The sequence below is a fragment of the Callospermophilus lateralis genome, chromosome 2, assembly GCF_048772815.1.
Source record: "Callospermophilus lateralis isolate mCalLat2 chromosome 2, mCalLat2.hap1, whole genome shotgun sequence".
Taxonomy (NCBI): Eukaryota; Metazoa; Chordata; class Mammalia; order Rodentia; family Sciuridae; genus Callospermophilus; species Callospermophilus lateralis.
Window position 1 is genome coordinate 82,539,314 of NC_135306.1, and position 22,966 is coordinate 82,562,279.

At 41.0% G+C, this 22,966-nt stretch overlaps 1 protein-coding gene across 3 annotated transcripts in view; it reads right to left on the minus strand.

The window, feature by feature from the left end:
• Positions 1 to 22,966, minus strand: part of LOC143392528 (solute carrier family 28 member 3-like) — a 109,329-nt gene that overhangs the window by 70,302 nt on the left and 16,061 nt on the right. For all 3 annotated transcript variants that reach the window (XM_076846125.2, XM_076846126.2, XM_076846128.2), the window contains exon 2: positions 7,925 to 8,047. In XM_076846125.2, the coding sequence (XP_076702240.2) occupies positions 7,925 to 8,047 (123 nt within the window). The remainder of the gene's footprint in view (positions 1 to 7,924; positions 8,048 to 22,966) is intronic.

Below are 22,966 nucleotides of genomic sequence, written 5' to 3' on the forward strand. Positions count from 1 at the left end.
ATCATAGAGGCAAAACCTCTCCCACCCAATACCACCAACCAACAAGCTGAACTCATAGCTGCCACAAGGGCATGTGAGCTAGCAAAGGGATATATACAGATTCCAAATACGTCTTCCGTATCCTGATCTCCCACGCAGCCATTTGGAAAGAAAGGGGGCTATTGACCACCAGAGGGACGGCAGTCATTAATTCCACACTTATTTCTGGCCTACTACGAGCCTCCAGGCTGCCTTCCAAACTGGGAATAATCCATTGCAAGGCCCACCAAACTGACTCCTCCCTTAATGCTATGGGGGATTCCAAGGCCGTTCAAGCGGCTCGATCAGCCACCCTACAGAGCTTTACCTCCTCTCCGCTACTCTTCGTTACCACCGGGGATCGGCCCAAAGATCCCCAACAACTCTTCCAGTTTCTTCATTCTCTATTTCATTCTAGTCCACAGAGTCTCACTACTTTCCTTCACTTCTTTTTCACTCTTTCCCCATGTGATAAGACCCTCCTGCAAAAGATCACTTCCGCTTGTCAGATCTGCTAGAGAACCAATATCAATACTCCATTAAAACCTAAACCTTTCCCTTCTTATTAGGCCTGCGGTCATACCCCGGCTTCAGACTGGCAGATTGATTTCACCAACATGCCCCAAATAAAAACCAAGCCTTCCCCACTTCTAACAAGCAGGCCTCTACGGTAGTTGACTCACATAATCCCCTGTTTCGGGATGCCCACTTCTATCCAATCAAACAATGGCCCAGAATTCACCTCGCATAACTCAGGGACTGGCTCACATGCTATCACTCCCTTGGCATTTCCATTGCTCTTACTGCCCCCAGGCTTCTGGAAAGGTTGAAAGGACCAATCAGTCCCTTAAAGGGACCCTCACCAAGCTCACCAAGCTCACTGGGTAAAGGTGATCCCCTTGGCTTTATTGCGCATTAGGGCCTTGCCAAAGAAGCCTTCTAATCTCTCACCTTTGGAAGTCATGTATGGCTGTCCCCTCATTCCTCCTGGATTGCCTACAGAACCCCTACCCATCTCTGAAACCTGTACCCTGCCCCTCCTCTTCCATCTACGCTCTGAACTCTGGTGCTATCAAGACTGGCTCCTTCCTGACCCCAGTCTCTCTCAAAACCCTACTTCTTTAACACCTGGTCAACTTGTTTACTATTGCCCACCAGGGGAAAAGCTCCCTCTAAGACCAAAGTGGGAGGGTCCTGCTCAGGTGACTATGTGCACTCCCTTGGCAGCCAAACTCAAACTACCTAATAACCAACTTATCCATGGATTCATATTTCCAGGCTTAAGCCCAGCACTCCTACACCTTCATCAGAAGAGCCACCAACAATCATCACTTGTCATTAAGTACTCTTGTCAATGCTCCCCCTCATTTCTGGCCCCTCTTGGGTTCTCCCTTCACCCTATGTCTGAAGACTCAAGGCAAGTGACCCTAAGGGTCCCCTCCAGCTAGACACCCCCCCACACACACACACACTTGCTTGAATCTGGCCGGTAGTGGGACTGTTGTGTGTTGTCCTTCTGACAAACCACTTAGGTGTCCAGAGCATGGTAACCCCTGAATAAGTGTGATCATAAGAGAGCACTTTACCAGTTGCCTTCTGGGCCTAAGGAGGAACATGTGTGTTTTGTTTACCCTCCTAGTTTTGTAAGAATTTCAAGTATCAGTATTTAAAGTTGAGGTGTTTTACATAAAACCTGGAGAGAGCTGATTGCTCTCAAAGGGAAATATGGTAACAATGGGCCACATCCTCCCTTGGCCGCCTTCAAGAAAGGCAAAGAGAGAAGCAAGCTGGTACACCTGGTTAGGAGAAAGTTTGAAGAGCAGCCTTAATAGAGAGGGGAGGGAGCTAGGAATGAAGAATGGAATTGAGGATGTTAGGTGCAGGACAGGCTGTTCTGCAGGTCATGCCAAACAAAGTTAGCTGCAGGATGACCTGGCTTCTCAAACCCTCTGTCTGGTTTTTTATCATCTGTTTGCTTCAAGCCCAAACTCCCAAGCCCCCGCTCAAGGCTTAACACTTAACCCCCTCTTGTGCCAACAAGGCAGCTTGCAGACTCAGAGACCCCATTAGATTTGGGCTATAAAAACTCCCTATGCCTGTTCGTTCCCTTTATCATAAAGTTCATTCAGACTCAGGTGGGTAAAAAATTTCTAATCAAGCTTTTAAGCAGCTTCTCCTCAGGAATTACCAACTCCTGGCTACTGATGATACTTCCAGTCGAGACCTATGCCGAATGAACTGACATCATCATGGATCTGTGGTGGCAAGGAATCTTCGTTGATCTGGTTCCTGAAGTTATACTGGTCTTCTCTGCCCTCCTGTGGGGGCTCCTTACTTCCCTCCTCTTTTTCTCCCACATGGCCCCATTTCAGCAGGAAGCAGCCAGAATGAGTCGAAGCCCACTCTCATTTAATTACAAAGAGGGGAGAATGTTGGGAGTAGCCCCGGCTCAAAAGACTAACTTCGCCATCCCCCAAGAAGAGCCGTCCAATGGTGAGCCCTGATAGCTCACATGATCCTGCCATTCAATGGTGAGCCCTGCTGGCTCACATGATCCTTACCCACCAATCAGACTATCCCTGCTGGGTCACATGATCCTTACCAACCAATCAAAAATCACCCCATGCCAACTGTCAAACCCTTCAACCATTAAACTGTCTTAACTGTCAAACCAGCCCCCGCTCTATAAATATGTGTTGAGAGCCACAGCCGAAGGGGCCCCAACAAACTTCCAGCTGCCAGCAAACTTCCAGCTGCCAGTTGATGATTGGCTCACAGTGGCCCCAGAAAACTTCTAGCTGCCAACTGATTGGCTCCTCTGCGGTGATGCTCATTGGACTGTTTCCCCGCCCTTTCAGACCACGGAGCTGCTCATTGGGGGACTTTTTTTGGCTCTGCCCATTCGACCCAGCCAATCAGCCTCAAGAGCAGGAGGAGTGGGGGAGGTGAAGTGGCTTGTGGGAAGCTGGCGGTGGCAGTTGGACTCTGAAGGTTTTTCCTGAGGAGCTGTTTTGTTTGGCGTGTGTGGTTCTAAAAATAAAGTTTGTTTCTTTTGACAAGTGGCTCCTGAATTGTGCCCAGCCAGACTGCAGCAAATATGCAGAGCTGTTCCTCAATAAATGGGCATTTTCTCCGATGGCAAGCCTTGATCATTCTTTCAGAACGATCATTCTTCCAGAGCCAGCAGTCTCTGTGCCTCTGAGGGGCATCTGTAGCAAGGTGATGCTTTTTCTTGGGGAGGACATTAGAGATGGAACCCTAAGGGAACCTTTTAATAAAAGTGCTCTTTCAAAAACTTGCCTGAATTTTCATCTTTAAAGATTCTGAGATGTAGGTGATCTCCTTTCCTGTTAACCTACTCTCCTCTTCTCCAGATCTTCCTTTCCTTCTTTTAGTTTAGAAAAAACTTTTAGTCACCTTATTCTAAATAAAAGCCTTCCCCAAATATGAATACTTGAGAACTATTTATGGAGTGGGGAGAAAAAACTTTTGAGAAAGTTATGCTGAAATATTTGGACATTCACCTGGGTATGGTGGCTTATGCCTATAATCCCAGTGCCTGGGAGGCTGAGGAAGGAGAATCACAAGTTTGAGACTAGCCTCAGCCATTTAGTGAGGCCCAAGCAACTTGACGAGACCATGTCTCAAAGTGAAAACTAAAAAGGGCTAATTAATTGTCCTTGGGTTCAGTCCCTGGTATGTATAAATAAATAAATAAATTCAGAAAAACCAAAAAAACTCAACTCTCACCTTGCAATACATATTAACCTCAATTTCAAGGGGACTAGAGACCTCAATGTGAAAATAAGAAGCTTTACAATTTTTAAAAATCATTATTATTATTGTTATTATTTTGTGATACTAAATATTGAATCTAGGGAAGCTCTACCACTGAGCTATCTCCCCAGTTCTTTTTATTTTATTTATTTTTTAAATTTTGAGACAGGGTTTTTTTATGTTGCCCAAGTTGGCCTCCAATTTGCAGTCCTCCTGCCTCAACCTCTTAGTCACTGGCATTACAGACACGTGCCACACCCTACTCAGCCACTTCCTTAAGCAAGAAAAGGAAAAGAGAAGAAACTGACAAATGGTACCATGATATAACTAACTTTTGTTCATCAAAATAAATCATTAAAGACTGGAAGACATCTTTAGGGTGATAGAAGACATTTGCAAATCATAACTGCCAAAGGGCTTGTAGCCAGAACACTTAAGTAACTTTTTCAAATCACAAAATCCAGTAGAGAAAATGGGCAGGAGACTTGAACAGGTATTTTATAAAGTTGGCATGAGATGATCAATAACATGGGAAAAGTTAACTTAAACCTCAATGACGTACAGTCCTGTGCTGCATAATGATGTTTTGGTCAATGGCAGACCACATATGTGATGGTGGTCCCAAAGGACAGAAGTAGAGCTGAAAAATGCTTATTAACCTGTGATGTTGTAGCTATCATGATTTCACAGTGTGAGGAATCACTTCTGTGTTTGTAATAATGCTGGTGTAAACAAATGGATTGCACTGTCAGTGTGGAGAAGCACAGTGCACACAACAATGTGCATGATAATAATGACGATGATGACAAAGACTGCTACTGGTTTATATATCAACTATACTATGCTTTTTTGTTGTTGTTGCTGTTATTTTAAGAGCATGGTCTTTGTGATTACAAAGAAAAAAAAAATAGAAAGATAGAAATGTGTACTGTACAGTGTGCTGTTACACTGGCAGCAACGTTGTACACCTTGAGTTTATTACATCTCAATTGAATCAAGAGGCCAGGACAAGTAATTGGCCTACACCATGGAGTTTCACTTATGTCCACACTGGGATGTTTGCACACCAACATAATTGTCTAATGATGTATGAAGGACGCTGTTGATTGATGCATGACTGTATGGCCACACACCCACCAAAATGGCTGAAATTTAAAAATCCATTTGAATTTTGGTGAAGATGTGGAGGATAAACAGGAACTCACGCTCTGCTGATGGACGTGTAAATTGGTGCAGTCATTTAGGAAACAGTTTGGCATTATTAGTAAGAGCTGAAAGTGTATATGTACTCTGATGACCTAACCATTCTACTCCTGAGCACAATCCTGATTAAATTGTCACAGAGCTCCAGAAAGCATGTCCAAGAGCATCCACAGCTGTGTTTTCTGTAGAAGTTCCAAAAATTTTCAACTGTAATAACAACCATGTCCACAATAGTAAAATCATAAATTGTGGAATATTTACTAGACAGAGGACTATATATTCTTAAAACTGGATAATTGCAGTCACTTGTAACACCATGGCTGAAAACCAAGCAAAAGAAGCCAGATACAAAAGAATTCATCCTGCTTAATTCCATGTATGTTCAAAGATAAGCAAAGAATATATTTTGTAAGTTTCTGGTTATATAAAGTTCAAAAAATCAAGTGCTGCTTTGGGGACTCAGAAGTTGAGGACTAGGACAACAAGTTGGGACAGTGGTTAGTCCTGGATGAAGTTGGGGAGGGAGGTACTAGTGAGCATGTGTAGGGATGGGGCTACTGAGGGGTATCAATTCCCTGTTCTCTGATCTGTCATAGTCCACTTTTTAAGAAGTCGTATATCTGGTAATCGGGTGCATTCGTGCATGCCTGTAATCCCATGGGCTTGGGAGGCTGAGGCAGGAGGATCCCAAAGCATCAACAATTTAGTAAGGCCCTAAGCAACTTAATAAGACCGTGTCTCAAAAAAAACAAACAACAACAACAACAACAAACCCCAAAACAACAACAACAACAAATGGCTGGAGACCTAGCTCAATATTTAAGCACCCTTGGGTTTAATCTGTAGTATCAAAAAAAAGTTGTATACTTGGTTTTATGTATGTTATTTTTTACAATAATAACAATTTAAATTACCACCCCCCGGCCTTTTCCTCTTACCCCTGCCAGAGGAGCATACATTCTGCCTTCATTTTTTCCCTAGTCTAATACCCACACATAACACAAATTTCCCCTCTTCACCCCCAGCCCTAGGTCACCAGTAATCTCTTATTTGGCAAATGCAATGAGTTTGTGGTATCTTCCATGCCCCCCGCTCCCGCCACCCCAGGGGTCTTTCCTGTGAACCCCCTAGTTCTGTCTTCCTTGACTTCTCCAGACACCTCTCTCACCGCCTCCTGAGCAGCTGGGATACAAGTGTGCACCACCACATCAGGCTGCCTGCTCTCCTTCTCAAGGGCAAAAGCAGTGTCTCCTGCCTCCTTGAATTGCTGTCCCTTCTTAGCACTGGTAAATACAAGATCCAGAGATGTGCACCAGTTTTTTTCTCACTATTACACCTGCTTTGCTCCCATACAGCTCATCATTTCACTCTCTTAACTTATAACAGGTTTCATACTTGGTGCCCCCTTCCATCATTTAATATTCACACAGGGGACCAGGGTATGCCACTTTTAAAACATGCCATTCTCACAGAAGAATATTTTGAACTAAGGTGACGGAGAAGGAGCAGATATGAGTGAGCACTCTGCCCTCCCTCATCTTCCTAAAAGCAAGGCATATTATTTCCCTTGTCTCTTTGTCCCATAAAAGGAAGAGGAGAACAATCCTTGGTGGTAAGTATGGGAAAACAAACCTTCCCAGAATCAGCTTTATCTTCCATTAGTCGTCCCCCCTGCCATATATTTCCAAGTTGCTTTCCCAAAATTTATTGGCCTGAACAGCCCCAAACCTCTTTCCTTTGTCTAGTCACTTCTCCTAATGTGACACCCTTTGTTAAAATGATACATAAACTCTCAAGTCTAACTGCTTCTTTGGGCTTTTCACTTTTTTGTGAGGTTCCCAGGTGAAATTTAAAAAGTTACTAAAATTTGTAATACTTTTTCCTGTTAACTCAGTTTTCATTTGTTTAATTCACAGGCCTTAGGAATTGCACCTGAAAGGGTAGAAGTTTTTCCTCCCATTTACTATCAGATGGATAGTCCTGTGACTATTGAATAGACATACTGGGACTCAGAGAGATAGTAACTTATAGGTAGAATCAGGGTTCATGTCAAAGTCCTTTTTCCCCTTCTTCTTTTCTTATTTTTTCTTAAACAGAACCCAGAAGTTCTGTTTTGTCCTTCTAGTGATCATGAGGCCCAAGGGGCTGCTCACACATGCTCATTGCAGATTTTGTGTCTTTTCCAAAGTTGTCATGCTAAGTGTCAGGTCAGGAAAAGAAGCATACCTAGGAACAACTCTGAAAATCCCCATCCTACACCAAATTGGAATAGCCTGTTTTTTTTTTTTTTTAAGGGATAATTCATTTTTAAATTAATTCATTAAGGCAGCACTGAGAATGGAATCCAGGTCTTTGAGCATGCTAAGCAAGCTACACCCCACCACTGAGCTACACCCCAACCCTGCCTTGTGTTTTTAATGCGCCTCCTTCTGGGACTGTGGCACCCAACCCTGGGATGAGCAGCATTAATCACTCAGTGAGTTTGGGTTGATGCCAAGAGTCTGTTTTGGGCAGGCACCAGGGCCACTATCAGACAGGGGCTGTGGGACCTAGTTTAGAAGGAAGGAGTTTGAGATGCTTGCTCTATTCAAGATGGAATTCCCCCCAGTCTTTAGAAGAATGCCTGCAGGTAAATTCTGCAACCATGTTGTGAGCCAAAGGGGAAAAAAAGGGAGGAGAAGGAAGTTTTGTTTCCTAGAAACAGAGCAAGTCTGGATCAACCCTAAGTCATTAAAAGAGACTTTTCAGGTTTGTCAACACAAAAGAAACCAAGAAGAAAATAGTGGGCTTAAAGTGTGCCATTAAAATTCTTGACAGTGGCCCAGTAATCCCACTGCTTTAGTTTAAGAAACTTGCCAAGAGGCTAAGGAAAGAGCATTTTTTTTCATTTATTTGGTTTCAAACAGAAGAAGAAAGTTCTGCTCACCCGGAAGCCAGTGTTGCTGTAGCCCTCGGTTTTGGGGGCCGCTGTACTTGTCAGTTCCATGTTCTGTTCACCAGCTATCTGGGCTCTGAATTCTCTGATGTCTGATCTGAAGGTCCTTGGTACCTGGGTAAAAGAAAACAGTCTCTGCTGATGTCAAAATGCCAGCTGCTGTGGCGGAAATCTGGACATTGCTTCAGTTTGGAAACTTCTATAATAATCTCCAGAATGACTTGGGTTGAAACCAGATTGGGTGGGGCCAGAGGGGCCAGAAGGGCGGAGTGGAGGCTTCTGGTTCAGGCCCACCCACCTCTTTTATCCTTCTAATGATTTCCATCCTTGGCTTTCCATGTTCACTTCTGGAGAGAAGACTTTTGTGGTGCACAGGCGTGATACTTTCTCTGTAGACCTTAGTGAAATAGCTCTCTTCTTGTGAATAGTGTTGAGGGAAGGAGTGTTGTTGGTAGAACAGGGAAAGTAAGAATTGGTTCCTATCAAGTTATCAACTACTGTGAGCCAGGCACAAGTTAGGTGCAGTATATACAACTATCTCTGTCTTCCACTTGGACAAACTGAAGTGGTACCCTCTTTCTCCACAGGAAAGCCCTCTTCACCATGACTAATTTTAGGGCTGTCAGCAAAAAAATCTCTGAAAAAGAGTCCAATGTAGATAAACTTCCTATTTTCCTTTCACCCTGTTTACTTGGCCACTGGCCGAGAAGATACCAGCACTCCAGGTGCTGAACACCCCCTTACTAGTTATCACAAATGCATCCAAAGATAAGTGTCACAGTAGAATAGTGATGAGAGGGGAGGGGAGGGGGGATAGGGAGGGCAGCAGAATACAACTGACACTGGATTGCTGTATGTATATACATGGATGTATAACCAATGTGATCCTGCAATCTGTACATGTGGAAAAATGAGAGTTATACCCTATTTGAATCAAATGTATGATATGTCAAGATCATTGTATTGTCTTGAGCAACTAATAAAAAAAAAACAAAAAACAACAACAACAAAAAACAAACGCATCCAATATAGTACTTTGAAGAAATGTGCAAAAAGGCCTCTGGCTTTGAGCTGGGCTTCACAGAGATGTCTACATTTTTAAGATAAGTTACAATTGGGCTCCATGGTAACAGGTGGCAGGGGGAGGAAAGAAAGGGGAGAAGAAGCTCCCCCCTTCTCAGGTGTTGTCCTTGAAGAGTTAACATGCCCAGAACAGTGAAAGAAAAAGCTGCTTTATGTGAACTTCTGCAGACTGTGAACTTCTGAGCCCCTCCCCTTACATGCTGGTATAAAACTCTGAAACTCCCTGAACTTGGGGTTCAGGGGATTGATTGATTACAGCAAAGGCTGTACCCTCTGAACCTGGCTGCAGACAAATAAAACTGTTTCCTGCTATCTTCAGTGCCTTGCCTGGTTTGTCCCTACAACAAAATGGAAGTGGGGAAAATTAGCCTTTTGTTTAGAGTCATCTAGGTAATAAAGGAACAATGGTCATTAGAAAGCCATTTCACTACATCCCTGCTTCAGGCTGAGTTGTTTTAAAAAATCCTCCAACTCAACATAAATGGCAGATAAATGAAAGGTGACCAAGTGGTCACTTAATAAAAAGTGCTTTATGAAAACATGAGCTGTAAAATTCTTTCAAAATAAGGATTTCCCTTTAGCCTTTTTAAATTGAACTACTATGTATCAAACTATTATAATTGTGTGGCTTCTGTGGAAGCATGAAAATGCTTATAATAAATAAAAAAGTAGGGGTTGGGGTTGTGGCTCAGCGGCAAAGGCTTGCCTAGCACATGCAAGGCACTGGGTTCGATCCTCAGTATCACACAAAATAAATAAAATAAAGGTATTGTGTCCAACTACAGCTAAAAAACTTTTAAAAAAGCAGAATGATAAAATTTAATACTGCAAAACAGTGGATAAAAGAATGAGAGAAAATATCAACTATTGTTGGTGGTTACTTTTGAGTTGTGGTTTTTATTGGTGATTGTTATTTTCTCCTTCCTATTCAGCTGTATGTTTTATAAAGGGCCTAACTTACTTTTAGTATCATGATAAAGACTATATATAAAGGTTTGCTTCTGGGTTCAAATCCTGGCTCTTCCTCTTAATTATGTCAAACTACAGCTTAAGGGAAAACTTAAACTTTTGGCTGTTTATATGGCTTGAGAACTAGGAATAGGTTTTATATTTGTGAATGGTTGAAAAATAATCAAAAGGGAGAATATTTTATGGCATGTGAAAATTATATGAAATTTAAATTTCATTGTCCAGAAATAAACTTTGGTTGAAACACAGGTATGCTCATTCATTTCTGTACTTTTTATTGCTGCTATTATTCCACAAGGCCAGAGTGGCAGAGATTGTGTGGCTCAAAGACTAAAATATTCACTACTTGGCCCTTTACAGAAAATGTGTTCTGATCTGAGTCACTAGACATGTGAATTTGGGCAAGCAAATGTGTTCTCTGTGCCCCAGATTCTTCATCTATAAAATGAAGTGGAATCTGCTCTTTTTAAAGGATTTTTTTTTAAGAGAGAGAGAAGAGAGATAATTTTTTAATATTTATTTTTCAGGTTTCAGTGGACACAACATCTTTAATTTTATGTGGTGCTGAGGATCGCACCTAGCGCCCTGCATGCCAGGTGAGCACGTTATTGCTTGTGTATAATGCTTGGCTGATGCTAAGCACAATGTATTATATGTTACAGTATATGTATATATAATTTTAATTCCCATGGCTGTCCTCTTCTTTGAAGAACATTTTATGTATTATGCATCAACATTTGTCTATTCATCTTGAAGTAGTTTAATAAATAAGTAAACCAAATAATATTGATTTAATAAATATTATTAATATTAAAAATAGTCAATGTATAAAATAATTTATACTAAATATACATATTTATATATAAATGCATAAAAATGTAATTCTAGGGGGTTTACAAGCTGGTTAAGTCCAATTAACCATCACCAATTATTCAGATGATCCAAAAGAAAAGAAAAAACAATGAAGATGTATATTTGGGCCTGGGATGCAGCTCAGTGGTAAAGTATGTGCCTAGTATGTGTGGACCTCTGGGTTTAAATTAAAAGTATATTTCAAATTGCAAGTACTTGGAGATTTGTTTTTTTAAAAGAATTGTCTTTTCGCAGTTAGGTTTTACTTTTCAACACTCCCTCTGAACACTAGATACCACGAAAGGCCAGCCAGAGCACTCCCAGCAGCCAGTCTGGCTGTGGCCCCTGCCATCTGGATAATGCCCACCTGTTAGCAAAGGCTTATGTGGCTGTCTGTGTCACTTTAGTTAAAATTCTGGGAAGGATGGGCTTGGCAGCAGGGGTAGACCAATCAAGAAGGGAACAGAACTAACCGCTGTCGAGCACTACAGCATGTATGTACCTGTTAGGTTCTTACATTGTTTCCATTTTATCCTCACAGCAACCATTCACCTGAAGTTTCAGTATCTCCTTTTCCAGGAGACGGAGTGACTTTTCCAAGGGACCCAACTAATAAGTGACAAAAGTCATAATTTGAGTCGATACCTCTGAAACCAATTTCCATAAAGAGTGGCATTCTGGAAAGAAAGAAAGTCTGGAGGAATCAAAACTGAATTAGTACCCAAAGTGCTCACTCCATTTATGGGGAAAGCAAAGCAAAAGTGAGATAAATATAAAAAGGTTAACTAAATGGAAAAACAATGGCATAGTCAGAGAAGCAGTTTATTCATCTGTGCGCTTTGAAATACTCAACAAATTTGCCATTGCTTAGTTGAGGTTGACTCTTGAGAAGTCCTTAGTATTGCCTTTCCTCTTGATTTTACTGGGAATGAATGGGTATACTGCAAGCCAGACTAAAAGGACTGTGCTCATCTCCGTCTCTGTTCTCTCCCCTGAAGTCCTCTGGTGTGATCAGGTGGGTCAATTGTGTGTAAAGCTCTGTAAATTCAGGTCAAGGTTTGAACAGTTTAGGCTTCAGCGTCACAGTGTACTAGGAATTGGTTATGTAAGAGCTTAGGAAACATGCACTGGAATATTTAGGAATAAAGGGATGTGACATCTTTGATTTATTCCCAAATGATTCAGAAAATGAAAACAAAAATTAAAACACACCATGTAAATGTATATGAGCATGAGATAGAATACATGAGGCACTACATCAGTGGTGAATCTGTTATGACAGCTTTGTATTTTTCTTGAAAGTTTTCTATAAGTTCAAAAAACTATAACAAAATTAAAAGCATTTTTATTATGTATGTGACTCAAGCTCTCTGACCAGAATTATAAAATTGCTGAGTATTTAAAGAACTCAGGGTTGTACCCCAAATATAAATTATCTTTAAATTTTACAATAAGTTTAAAAGAAAATGGCTTAAATCACATTTTGCATTTTGACCTAACACATTTTCAGTCTTGGTCATCTCTATCTAATTATTTCGTGTATTGGCAAAATCTTAGTACTGTCTTGGCTCTTAAATCAAGTGGTAGAATATTTGGAAATTGAACACAAAGTGGATCAAGGACTTAGGAATTAGACCAGAGATGCTGCACCTAATAGAGGACATAAAGTAGGCTCAAATCTTCATCATGTCAGATTAGGCCCTGATTTCCTTAACAAGACTCCCAAAGTGCAAGAAGTAAAATCAAGAATCAATAAATGGGACGGATTCAAACTAAAAAGCTGCTTCTCAGCAAAATAAATAATCAATGAGGTGAATAGAGAGCATACAGAATGGGAGCGAATTTTTTTGCCACATGCGTGTCAGATAGGGCACTAATCTCCAGGATATATAAAGAACTAAAAAAACCTTAACATCAAAAAAAAAAAAAAAAAAAAAAAAACAACCAAAAAACCAAATAACCCAATCAATGGGTTAAGGAGCTGAACAGACACTTCTCAGAAGACATACAATGTATTAATAAATATATGAAAAAATGTTCAACGTCTCTAGAAATTAGGGAAATGCAAATTGAAATGCAAATCAAAACTACTCTAAGATTTTATCTCTCTCCAATCAGAAAGGCAGGTGTCAAGAATAAAAAAAAATAATAAGTGTTGGCGAGGATGTGGGAAAAAAGGAACACTGATACATTGCTGATGGGATTGCAAATTGGTGCAACCAATATGGAAAGCAGTATGGAGATTTCTTAGAAAACTGGAAAAACTTGACCCAGCTATCCCACTCCTTGGTTTATACCAAAGGACTTAAAATCAGCATACTATAGTAATGCGGCCACATCAATGTTTATAGCAGCTCAATTCACAATAGCTAAACTGTGAAACTAACCTAGATGCCTTTCTAGATGAATGGATAAACTGTGATACACACACACACACACACACACACACACACACACACACGTGGGGGGGGCGCATGGGAAAAATGGAGGGGAAAAAAAGAATAACAGGAAGATGAAGAATGATTTGGGAACATCAGAAAACAAGGACGTATTTAATTCTAATCCATTTCCTAATCTAGAAATATTTCATGAACAGAAAAGGACTATGTCCTTTATACACAATGCAACAATAACAATCAAATAAAAGAAACTATAAAACCAAAGCAAAACAGCCTCAGTTTATGAGTTTTTCTGGTAACATTAGTTCTGTTACTTATTTGCTTTGCTGGCATTCATTAGCATAGTTCAAAAGAAGTCATTCTAGGTGATTTCCATTCATTTACTCAATACAAATTATGACTATTAAGACAAAAGAAATCTGATTTCCCAGCTTCCTCTTAGGACTCCACATACTGAGGCACTGGCACTACTGAGGAGCGTGGTGCCATGTTTGGCTCTCACCTCCTCATTGTACTTTCTCTTCCTTGCAGGCAAATCTTCCAGGCCCTCTGGACTCTGTTCCGCCTCAGGGCACTTTCACTGGAACAGGGACTGGCCCTTGGATTGGCCTTATCTTTGCTTGGGTCTCTTAGCAGGGATATCCTAGACCTACAATGCACCTGTCTTATCAGCACACCTGTGCATCATGGATTCTGCAGTGGACACAGGTCTAGGTGTCAAGGAAGCACAGAGAGTAGGTATGTAAGAGCTCTGAACAACTGTATCTTACCTAAATATGCCCCCCACCCCCAAAGCATCTGACAGGTTGCACCTAGGATTTATTTTTTCCAGAAACACAAGAAAGTTGGATATTTTTGGAGAGTGTGTCTAAAGGATATAGGAGTTATATGAGAAAGAATAGTCTTAATAATCAATCAAAACACATCAAATCTAATTCATGAGTCCCTAATGGTATGTGTATGTATACATATAATTTTTATATATTTATATATAAAATTTGGTACTGGGATTGAACCCAGGGGCACTCCAGCACTGAACTACACCTCTAGTCATTTTTCTTCACTGAACTACACCCCTAGTCCTTTTTCTTTTATTTTGAGACAGAATCTTAGTAAGTTGCTGAGGTTTATCTTGAACTTATGATCATCTTCCCTCAGCCTCCTAAATTGCTGGGATTACAGGCATGTACCACTGTAATCCCAGCAATGATTCTTTAAATGAGTAATAATAAAAATGAAATATACAGAAAAGTTGGAAAGAAGAAAGATAAGCATATATATTGTCTATTTCAGGATAAGCAAATACCCCACTTGAGAAGAAGCTATATCTTGTATAATAATGTCAGAAGCAAAGACAAGTGAATTGATAGAATTTGAAAAGCATGATTTTGAGACCCCTTTGAGCAACTATTTTCAATTGATATTAAGTCATTGGTTAGTAGCCAGACATTATAGTGTGTTCCTGTAACCTGAGCTACTCAGGAGGCTGAGGCAGGAGGACTGTAAGTTTGAGGTCAGCCTAGGCAAATTACTGAGACCCTGTCTAAAAATAAAAAAAATTAAAAATGGTTGGGGATGTAGTTGTAGTAGATCACTCCTGGGTTCAATCTCTAGTACTGAAAAAAAAAATTGATTAGGTAGTTAGTGGGATCCTGGACATTGTATGGAAGCAAAGTCACAGGGTGCAGTTGTCATTCTGGCATAGGAGGTACTGTGGAATACCCTGATGAAGATGTCTGGTCAATTCCAGTCCAAATGGACAATTTGCTTCAAGTGGGTCCATCAGATACTCCAACATTTTGGTGTGGAATAATATGAAATATACTTATTTTATCATATGTATGTATGTATTATTTTTTTTAAAAAAAGACCTCAGAAGTCAGACTGCCTAATTGTGATCTTCTGTTTATTTATTTAGTATTTGGTGGTATTGGGGATGGAACCCAGGGGTGCTTTACCACTGAGTTACAATCCTTGTTCATTTTTCATTTTGAGACCAGGGTCTCACCAAGCTGCCCAGGCTAGCCTTAAATTTGCAATCTCCTGCATCAGTCTCCCAGGTTGCTGGGATTATAGGTGTGTGCTACCATGCCTGGCTTTGGGTCTAATTTAGATTCCTTACTTTTAGGTTGGGATCTTGAGTCGTTTAAGTAACCTCTCAGAGCCTCTTAGAATTTATAGGATCTACTGAGAACCTCACTAGTGACATTGTTGGAATGAGACTTGGTATGTACATCAAACCTAAAATTAGTTATTATTATTACAAATGCTTGATTATTTCCTGAAAAATGCATATTAGAGTCATGATAAGCAAACATCTCTAGGAAAAAGTTAAACATGCATCCTGGGTCACATTGCTAGAACCTTTGGAGTCAAGCAGGCTGTTGTGGTGCATGTTTTCTTCTTTTTAAGAGCTGGGGATGCAGCTGAGTGGTAGAAAGCCCTTGGGTCCTATCTGCTTTGCAGACAGGGGCTTCTCTTGATGTTTCTTTACCTGCCTTTGCATCTCAAATATTTACTGAGCCAAGCACTATTCCAGGTTCCTGGAAGCCATAAGTGCACAAAGCAAAGATCTCTGATCTGATGGGCAGAAGATTGAATGAGAAAGAAAGAACCAATGATCATGCCAAGAATTTTGCCCTGGACTCCTGGGTGGGGTTGTCATGGCCTGAGATGGGGGACTGTGTAGACCTGGAAACTTTGGGAGCTCAGGAAAGTTCCCTGAACACCTGTGGAAGCATCTTTTCCATCTCATGCCTTTCTTGAATACCCTGTAAAGTCCTACCTGAACATTAAAACCTGCTCTTTAGCAGATCCCTATCATTCTTGGCACTGAACTGTGTGTTGCATCCCAAATCCTATTTCAAGAGGCTAGATTTCCAGTATACATCCTGATAAACCAATCTGGAATTGAAAGCATTGTCAGTGAAGATGCATGTAGTACTTCTAGCCTAATGAAATCCTCAACCTGACAACACAGTGCACTAGAGCCACTAGAGCTGTGGCTGTCGGCTCTGGTGATTGAGTTACTGGGAACTGGGATATGCTGCTGCTGTCCAGCATCTCTAGAAAGGATCTGACTGCAAATTGCTAGTTTTGGAAGAGATAGAAATCCTAAGAATGCATATTTCATATGATGGTAAAACTGAAAAATTGTTAAATTGAGCTGGATGCAGTGGTGCACACCTGTAACCCTAGCAACTCAGGAGGACGAGGCAGCAGGGGTGGCAAGTTCAAGGCCAGCTTTGATAATTTAGCCAGATCCTGCCTCACCAAAAACAAAAAGGACTGGGGATGTTGCTCAGTGGTAGAGTGCTGCTGGGTTCAATCTCTAGGACTGAAAAAAGGAGAAAAGAAAAACTGTAAATTGAACTGTTCTGAGTCTGGACTATCTTTATATGGATTAGAATGAGGTGGTGGCTGTTGAGGGCACATTGCCTACATTAAATGTCACTGGCTGGGTGACTGTGGCCAATGACTCTCCCACCCCCTTTTTTTTAACAGATGTTGTAAGAACTAAATGAGTTCATATGCAAAGAATTTAGACTAACACAGGGGACACAGAAAGAACTATTGAGGTTAGCTCTTACTGGCTTTTTTTTGTAACTAGGCATATAGTTATAAATAATTATAAATTCATCACAAAACAGGTCATAGGGTTTTTATAAACTGTATACAAATCTTTCAGCCTTGAGCAAAAAAGTTCTGATAATGTCCTGGACTCCTTCAAAATGGCCTATGGTAGAGCACTTGCCTATGATGCACAGGGTTCTGGGTTTGATCCCCACCACTGCAGAAAATAAAGTAAAATGAAACTGTCCTGGTGTGTGGAGGGCTGCATGAGGATGGCAGGAGAGCTAACATGGCCCTCAAGGGCAATTGCTTGAGTTCACTCAAGGACACTCCAGAGGAAAAGGGGGTGATTTCAGGAAGAATTAATAATTCACATAATGGAAATATGAATTCCAAGAAGCCAGACACTGGGCCATTTTCCCACTCTTTCATATGATGGGGGCATTTTTAATTTTATTGTTTCCTTTCTGCCTCTCTTATCCACCTCTTAAATTATAACGTTTGTTTTCTATTTGTGCTGGGATTAGCTTCAGCTAATTGTATCGAAAAATTGTTAAATTGAGCTGGGTGCAGTGCTGCACACCTGTAATCCTAGCAAACACAAGTCATAAATGCATGCATTTAAGATAGAGTCCACTCTATTTATCTTAAAATAAGTTCCTTTCTCTTTTAGTTATAAACAAAGGCATTTTTGTTATATTTGCCGAGGAGGATATCTTATTTGTACTTAATCTCTCAGTGAAATGATATTTTCTCCCACCAAGTTTATGAATTTCTGATTTCATTTGCAGAGCAAAACAAAAAACTCAGATTCTAGTCCAAGAAAAAATGTCTCAAATCCACATTGGTGAAGTCATGATTCTCTTTGTAACTTTCTCTGTTTGGTTTTTCTTTTCCACTCATCTCTTGGTCTTTCTCAACCCCTTTTCTACAAATTCCAAGCCTGACTTGATTCTAAAGGCACTTTGTGTAAATAAATACTGGATAGTGATTATTTAGAACCAGTGGCGCAGTTACAATATACAGAGAGCTGTAAATAATGACCACGGGTTAATCAAAGTCTTGCTAACAATAGGGACTGCACTTCCTTAGTCCACTGGCTCACTGAAAGTCACTTCTTGTACTCTGATGACCTTATATGACTCCCAGATGAGTCCCCAGATGACAGGGACTTTTTGTTGGAAATCCAAGAATTTGATGTCCTGACAGTCCTTATTCTGATCCTGAGCCTCAGCTGTCCCTTGACCCCACAATGACCCAGCCTTTCCTTTCCTCCTCTCTGCCCACTCCTTTTTTTTTAGGTACTGGTGATTAGACACAGGAGTGCTCCACCACTGAATTACATTTCTAGCCCTTTCAATTTTTTCTTTGAGACAGGGTCTCATTAAGTTGTCGAGGCAGGACTCAAATTTGCAATCCTCCTGCCTCAGCCTCTCAAGTCGCTGGAATTACAGGTGTGTTCCACTACGTGCTGCTCTGCCCACACCTTTTATTTATTTATTTATTTATTTATTTTTATCTTTTATTGATTTTATTTTTTCTAAATATACGACAGCAATGGAATGCATTACAATTCTTATTACACGTATAGAGCACAATTTTTCATATGTCACAATTTTTCATATATTCACACCAATTCATGTCTTTATACATGTACTTTTTCTGTATTACAATTTTTAATACACATATATACCATAATTTTTCATATCTCTGTTTGTATATAAAGTATGTTGACACCCAGTTCAAGTCTTCATGCATGTAGTTTGTATAATGATGTCCATCACATTCCACCATCCTTGCTAATCCCCTGCCCCCTTCCCTTTCCTTCCCACCCTTCTGCCCTATCTAGAATTCATCTCTTCCTCCCATGCTCCATGATCCCAACCCCACTATGAGTCAGCCTCCTTATATTAGAGAAAACATTCCACATTTGTTTTTGGGGGGATTGGCTGACTTCACTTAGCATTATCTTCTTCAATGCCATCTATTTACCTGCAAATGCCATGGCTTTGTTCTTTTTTAATGCTGAGTAAAATTCCATTGTGTATATATGCCACATTTTTTTTGCCCACACCTTTTAAAAGGCCTGTGTGGCTCCCCTTCCTCTACTCACCCTGGGACTGTGATGTCCCCAGGCTATCTTCTTCCTTTACTAGCGTTTTGTCATGTAGGGCTTTTCAGAGGAAGGGAATTCTTTGTCTAGAATTTTCTGGAGACAAGATGTTAAGTTTTCAAGATCATTTTTAAGAACCTGTAACCCCAGAAGAACCAGTGGAGAGATGCTAGGAGACAAGTCTGCAGATGCAGATGCTTACACCCATATTTGCACACTCTTCATTGGATGCTTCCACTTGGATAGTCTAAACCTGGAATCAGACCCCACAAGCAGGTTCCATTCCTGTTTTATTTCTGATGCACATTGCAGGGCCATTCACCCTGCTACCTAAGCCAGAACCTTGGGGAGACTCTCACTTGTTACTTTACTCTCACTTCTTACACCCAACTAGTCTCCAGTTTGTACCTCCCCTTTCCTGGCTTCCTGAAGATCTCTCCACTGGCTTCTCAGTTCTATTACCTCTTGTCACCTGAACCATTGCCATAGTTCCTTTCTCAACTTCTTGACTCTAGACCTTACTCTTCCAGTTTATCTTCCCATGACTATGTAAGGGGTATTTCACACATGGACATTAGATCATGCCCTTCCCCTGCTCAATAATCTTCAGTGGCTCACTATTGTTCACAGGAAAAAAAAAAAAGACCAAACCCATTCCACAACATGATTTGTTCAGTCACAAAGAATACCTCATGGTCTCTACATCATATTAGACTTCCCATAGTACTTTGCACAGGCTGTTTCTCTGTGTGCAACAGTGCTCCCACAGCTCTTGACTCCCCCTTTATAGTCCACATGCAATCTACCAGGTGCACAATCTCCTGCTGTCCTGACTTCCCTGGGTGACACAGGCCAGGCTTTGAAGATCTGCCCAATTACCAGGAGCACCCACCTAGGTCCACATCCTGAGCTTCATGCCCCATTATGCTGCTTCCATTTACATTGTAGTGAGGCTCTAAGGCCCTTATGTGGTTTACAAAAGGCAGTGGACTTACTCTGTTTAGAAAACCCAAGCTAGAATGAAGGGATCAAAAGGAAAGTCCATATGCCAAAATTTGATCATTCAAATCTTTCTAAGGTGAAGGTAAATAAAGCAGTTATAGGAGAACTCTAAAACTCATATGGTGGTGCCTGCCTGTAATTCCAGTGACTCAGGATCTCAAGTTCAAGGCCATGGTCAGCAATTTAGTAAGACCCTGTCTCAAAATAAAAAGTAAAAAGGCCTAGGGATGTAGTTCAGTGGTAGAGCACCCCTGGGTGCAATACCTACTACTGCAAAAGAACAAAACAAAGCAAAAAATCTCACATAGGGGATTCCTCCCATTTAATTTCATCTGTGTCCCTTAATCCCCTTGTACATGCTGAGATTAATTTGTGGCTGTGAGGATTAAACAAGAGAGCAAAGTAGTAGTATACCTTGAGCTAAATGCACTTTATTGCAATTGTCTACTTTCTTTATTTGCTCTGATGATCTATGAAATCCTTGAAAGCAAAGAGCCTAGCACTGTGCAGGGTACTATGTAAATTCTCTGCCAGTGTGAGGGGGTACTGCTTTTTGTTGTTAAGAATACATTTTTTAAAATAGTTCTACAAAATAATTAACTGGTAAGAAAATGTTTTCTAATAATTGTTTTTCTTTTTCTTTTTTTAAGCACTGGGGATTGAACCCAGGGGTGCTCTACCAGGGAGCTACATCCCGGCCCTTTTTATTTTTTAATTTGAGATAGGTCTCAGTAAGTTGCTCAGACTGGCCTAAAACTTGTGATCCTCCTGTCTGAGCATTTCAAGTCTCTGGGATTACAGGTGTGTTCCACCATGTCTAGTTTCAAACAGTTCTTTAAAAATTATTGACTATGCCTTTGAGTAAACAGAGCATCTACCTTGTAATGATACTCTTCTGATACCTGGAGAAAATAGTGCATAATAACAATCACTTCTGTGCTATTATCTACCAGGTATTTTTCTAAATGCCCTTATCTCTTTAATCCTCAGAAAAGCCTGACTCCCTGATTCCTAGTTCAAATTCAAGGCAGCTGAGTACAGGTGGATTAGTTATCCTGCCAGTTCTTGATAGACCCTCATTCAAATCCACCAGACAAGATGGAGTCCCCCACCTCTGTGAGCTTTTCACTGTGAAGAGCATTTTCTCTCTTAAACTCACATAATACCTCATTTAATCCTCACAACCACCCTGAGGCAGGTACTATTATTGTCTCTCTTTCGGAAAAGGAAAATGAAACTCAGAGGTGTCAAGTACGCTGGCTCAAGTTGTTTGGCTAATAAGTGGCAAAGGCAGAAATCGAGCCCAAGAAGACAGACTCTGAAATCTAAAGTTTAACCCACAGGCATGACGGTTTTCTCTTGATATACTCAGGCACAAGTAGTATAAACAGATGCTCTTTGACTTACAATGGGGTTATGAAAGAATGATCAAGGCTTGCTTTTGGAGAAAATGCCCATTTCATGAGGCAGCTCTGCATATTTATAGAGCTGGGGGTGGTTTGACAGTTGAAACAGTTTAACATTTTTTGGCAGCTGGCCTGGGGTGCATTCTAATTGGTGGGTAAGGATCATGTGAGCCAGCAGGGCTCACCATTGGATGACAGGATCATGTGAGCCAACAGGGCTCACCACTGGACGGCAGGATCATGTGAGCTGGCAGGGCTCACCATTGGATGACAGGATCATGTGAGCCAGCAGGGCTCACCATTGGACGGCAGGATCATGTGAGCTGGCAGGGCACACCATTGGACAGCTCTTCTCTGGGGATGGGGAAGTTAGTCTACGGATCAGGGGGACTCCCAAAAGGTTACATCCCAATAAGCCCAAAATAAATTGAAAACAACCTAGGTAGAAATGCTTTTTTTAATCACACCTTGCCTACTAAACTTCCTGCTCAGCAACAGAGCACACAGGAGACAGTTGTTTCCCCTTCCGATTATGTGGCTTCTCTGCTCCTTCTCAGCCTCCTGAGAGGATGGTACTGCATGTTGCTAGCTTGAGAAATAATCTGATTTCAAAATCAAAAGTACGTTTTCTGCTGATTTGGTATTGCTTTTCCACCATTGTAAAGTAAAAAATCCCAAGTTGAACCATGGCAAGGTGTGGACTTTCTGTACAACCAGAAACTAATATCTGGAATCAGTCACCAGTGAGGGAGCAGGTAAGGGAGCCTGGCTCCAGGCTACTGAGAGGGGCCCCTCAGTCCTGCAGCGGTGGGCCTGGGGGTGTGCGGCCTTATGTGTGAAAAGGTGAAGGTCAGGAGGCACCAAGTACCCCACAAGTGCTTCACAGAGGGTGAGAAGGACTGGTCAGCTCCACACCATTCAGATCTTTTGGCCTAGTTTAGGGGTCGAGGACACACAGCTTCCCCTGTGTTGAGGGAGGAGAGGACTGTGGCTTCAGCCCTTGGCAGCTATTTAAAGTGGGCCCTTAACCCTTCTGCCTCTCATGGGGGGGGGGCTAGAGAATTTTATGAGTAATAGTTCATAAATAATAGTTATTTCTGCACTAAAAAGTTGACCACCTCCTTAGTGGAGTTTGTTTTCTGTGGTACTGGGGACTGAACCCAGGAACTTTCTACCATCCCTGGGAACCACACTCCCTTTTTAAATTTGAGGCTGGGTCTCTCTAAATTTCCCAGGCTGACCTCCAACTTGTGATCCTCCTGCTTCAGCCTCCTGAGTAGCTGTTATTACAATTCATCTTATATAAATACACAAATCCTAAATTCACACATACAGAAATGTCCATTATAGCATTAATAGTAATAAAAAATTTGAACAGCTTTTGGGAAAATGGTGAATTATGGTACATTCACATCATGAAATAATAATAGAAGGGTAAGGCACATCTGTAAAAACTGATAGAAAAGAATTTTGCAAAGTACGTACGGGAAAAAAGATTCAGAATAGTGTTTGTACCATTATCCTATTTGTGAGTGTATTTGGAGATGGTGTGCATGTGAATATTAATCAAGGTTTACAATAGGAGTACCTAATTAAAGTGTTTTGGGGACTAAACAGAAAGCCAAAGGATAAATGT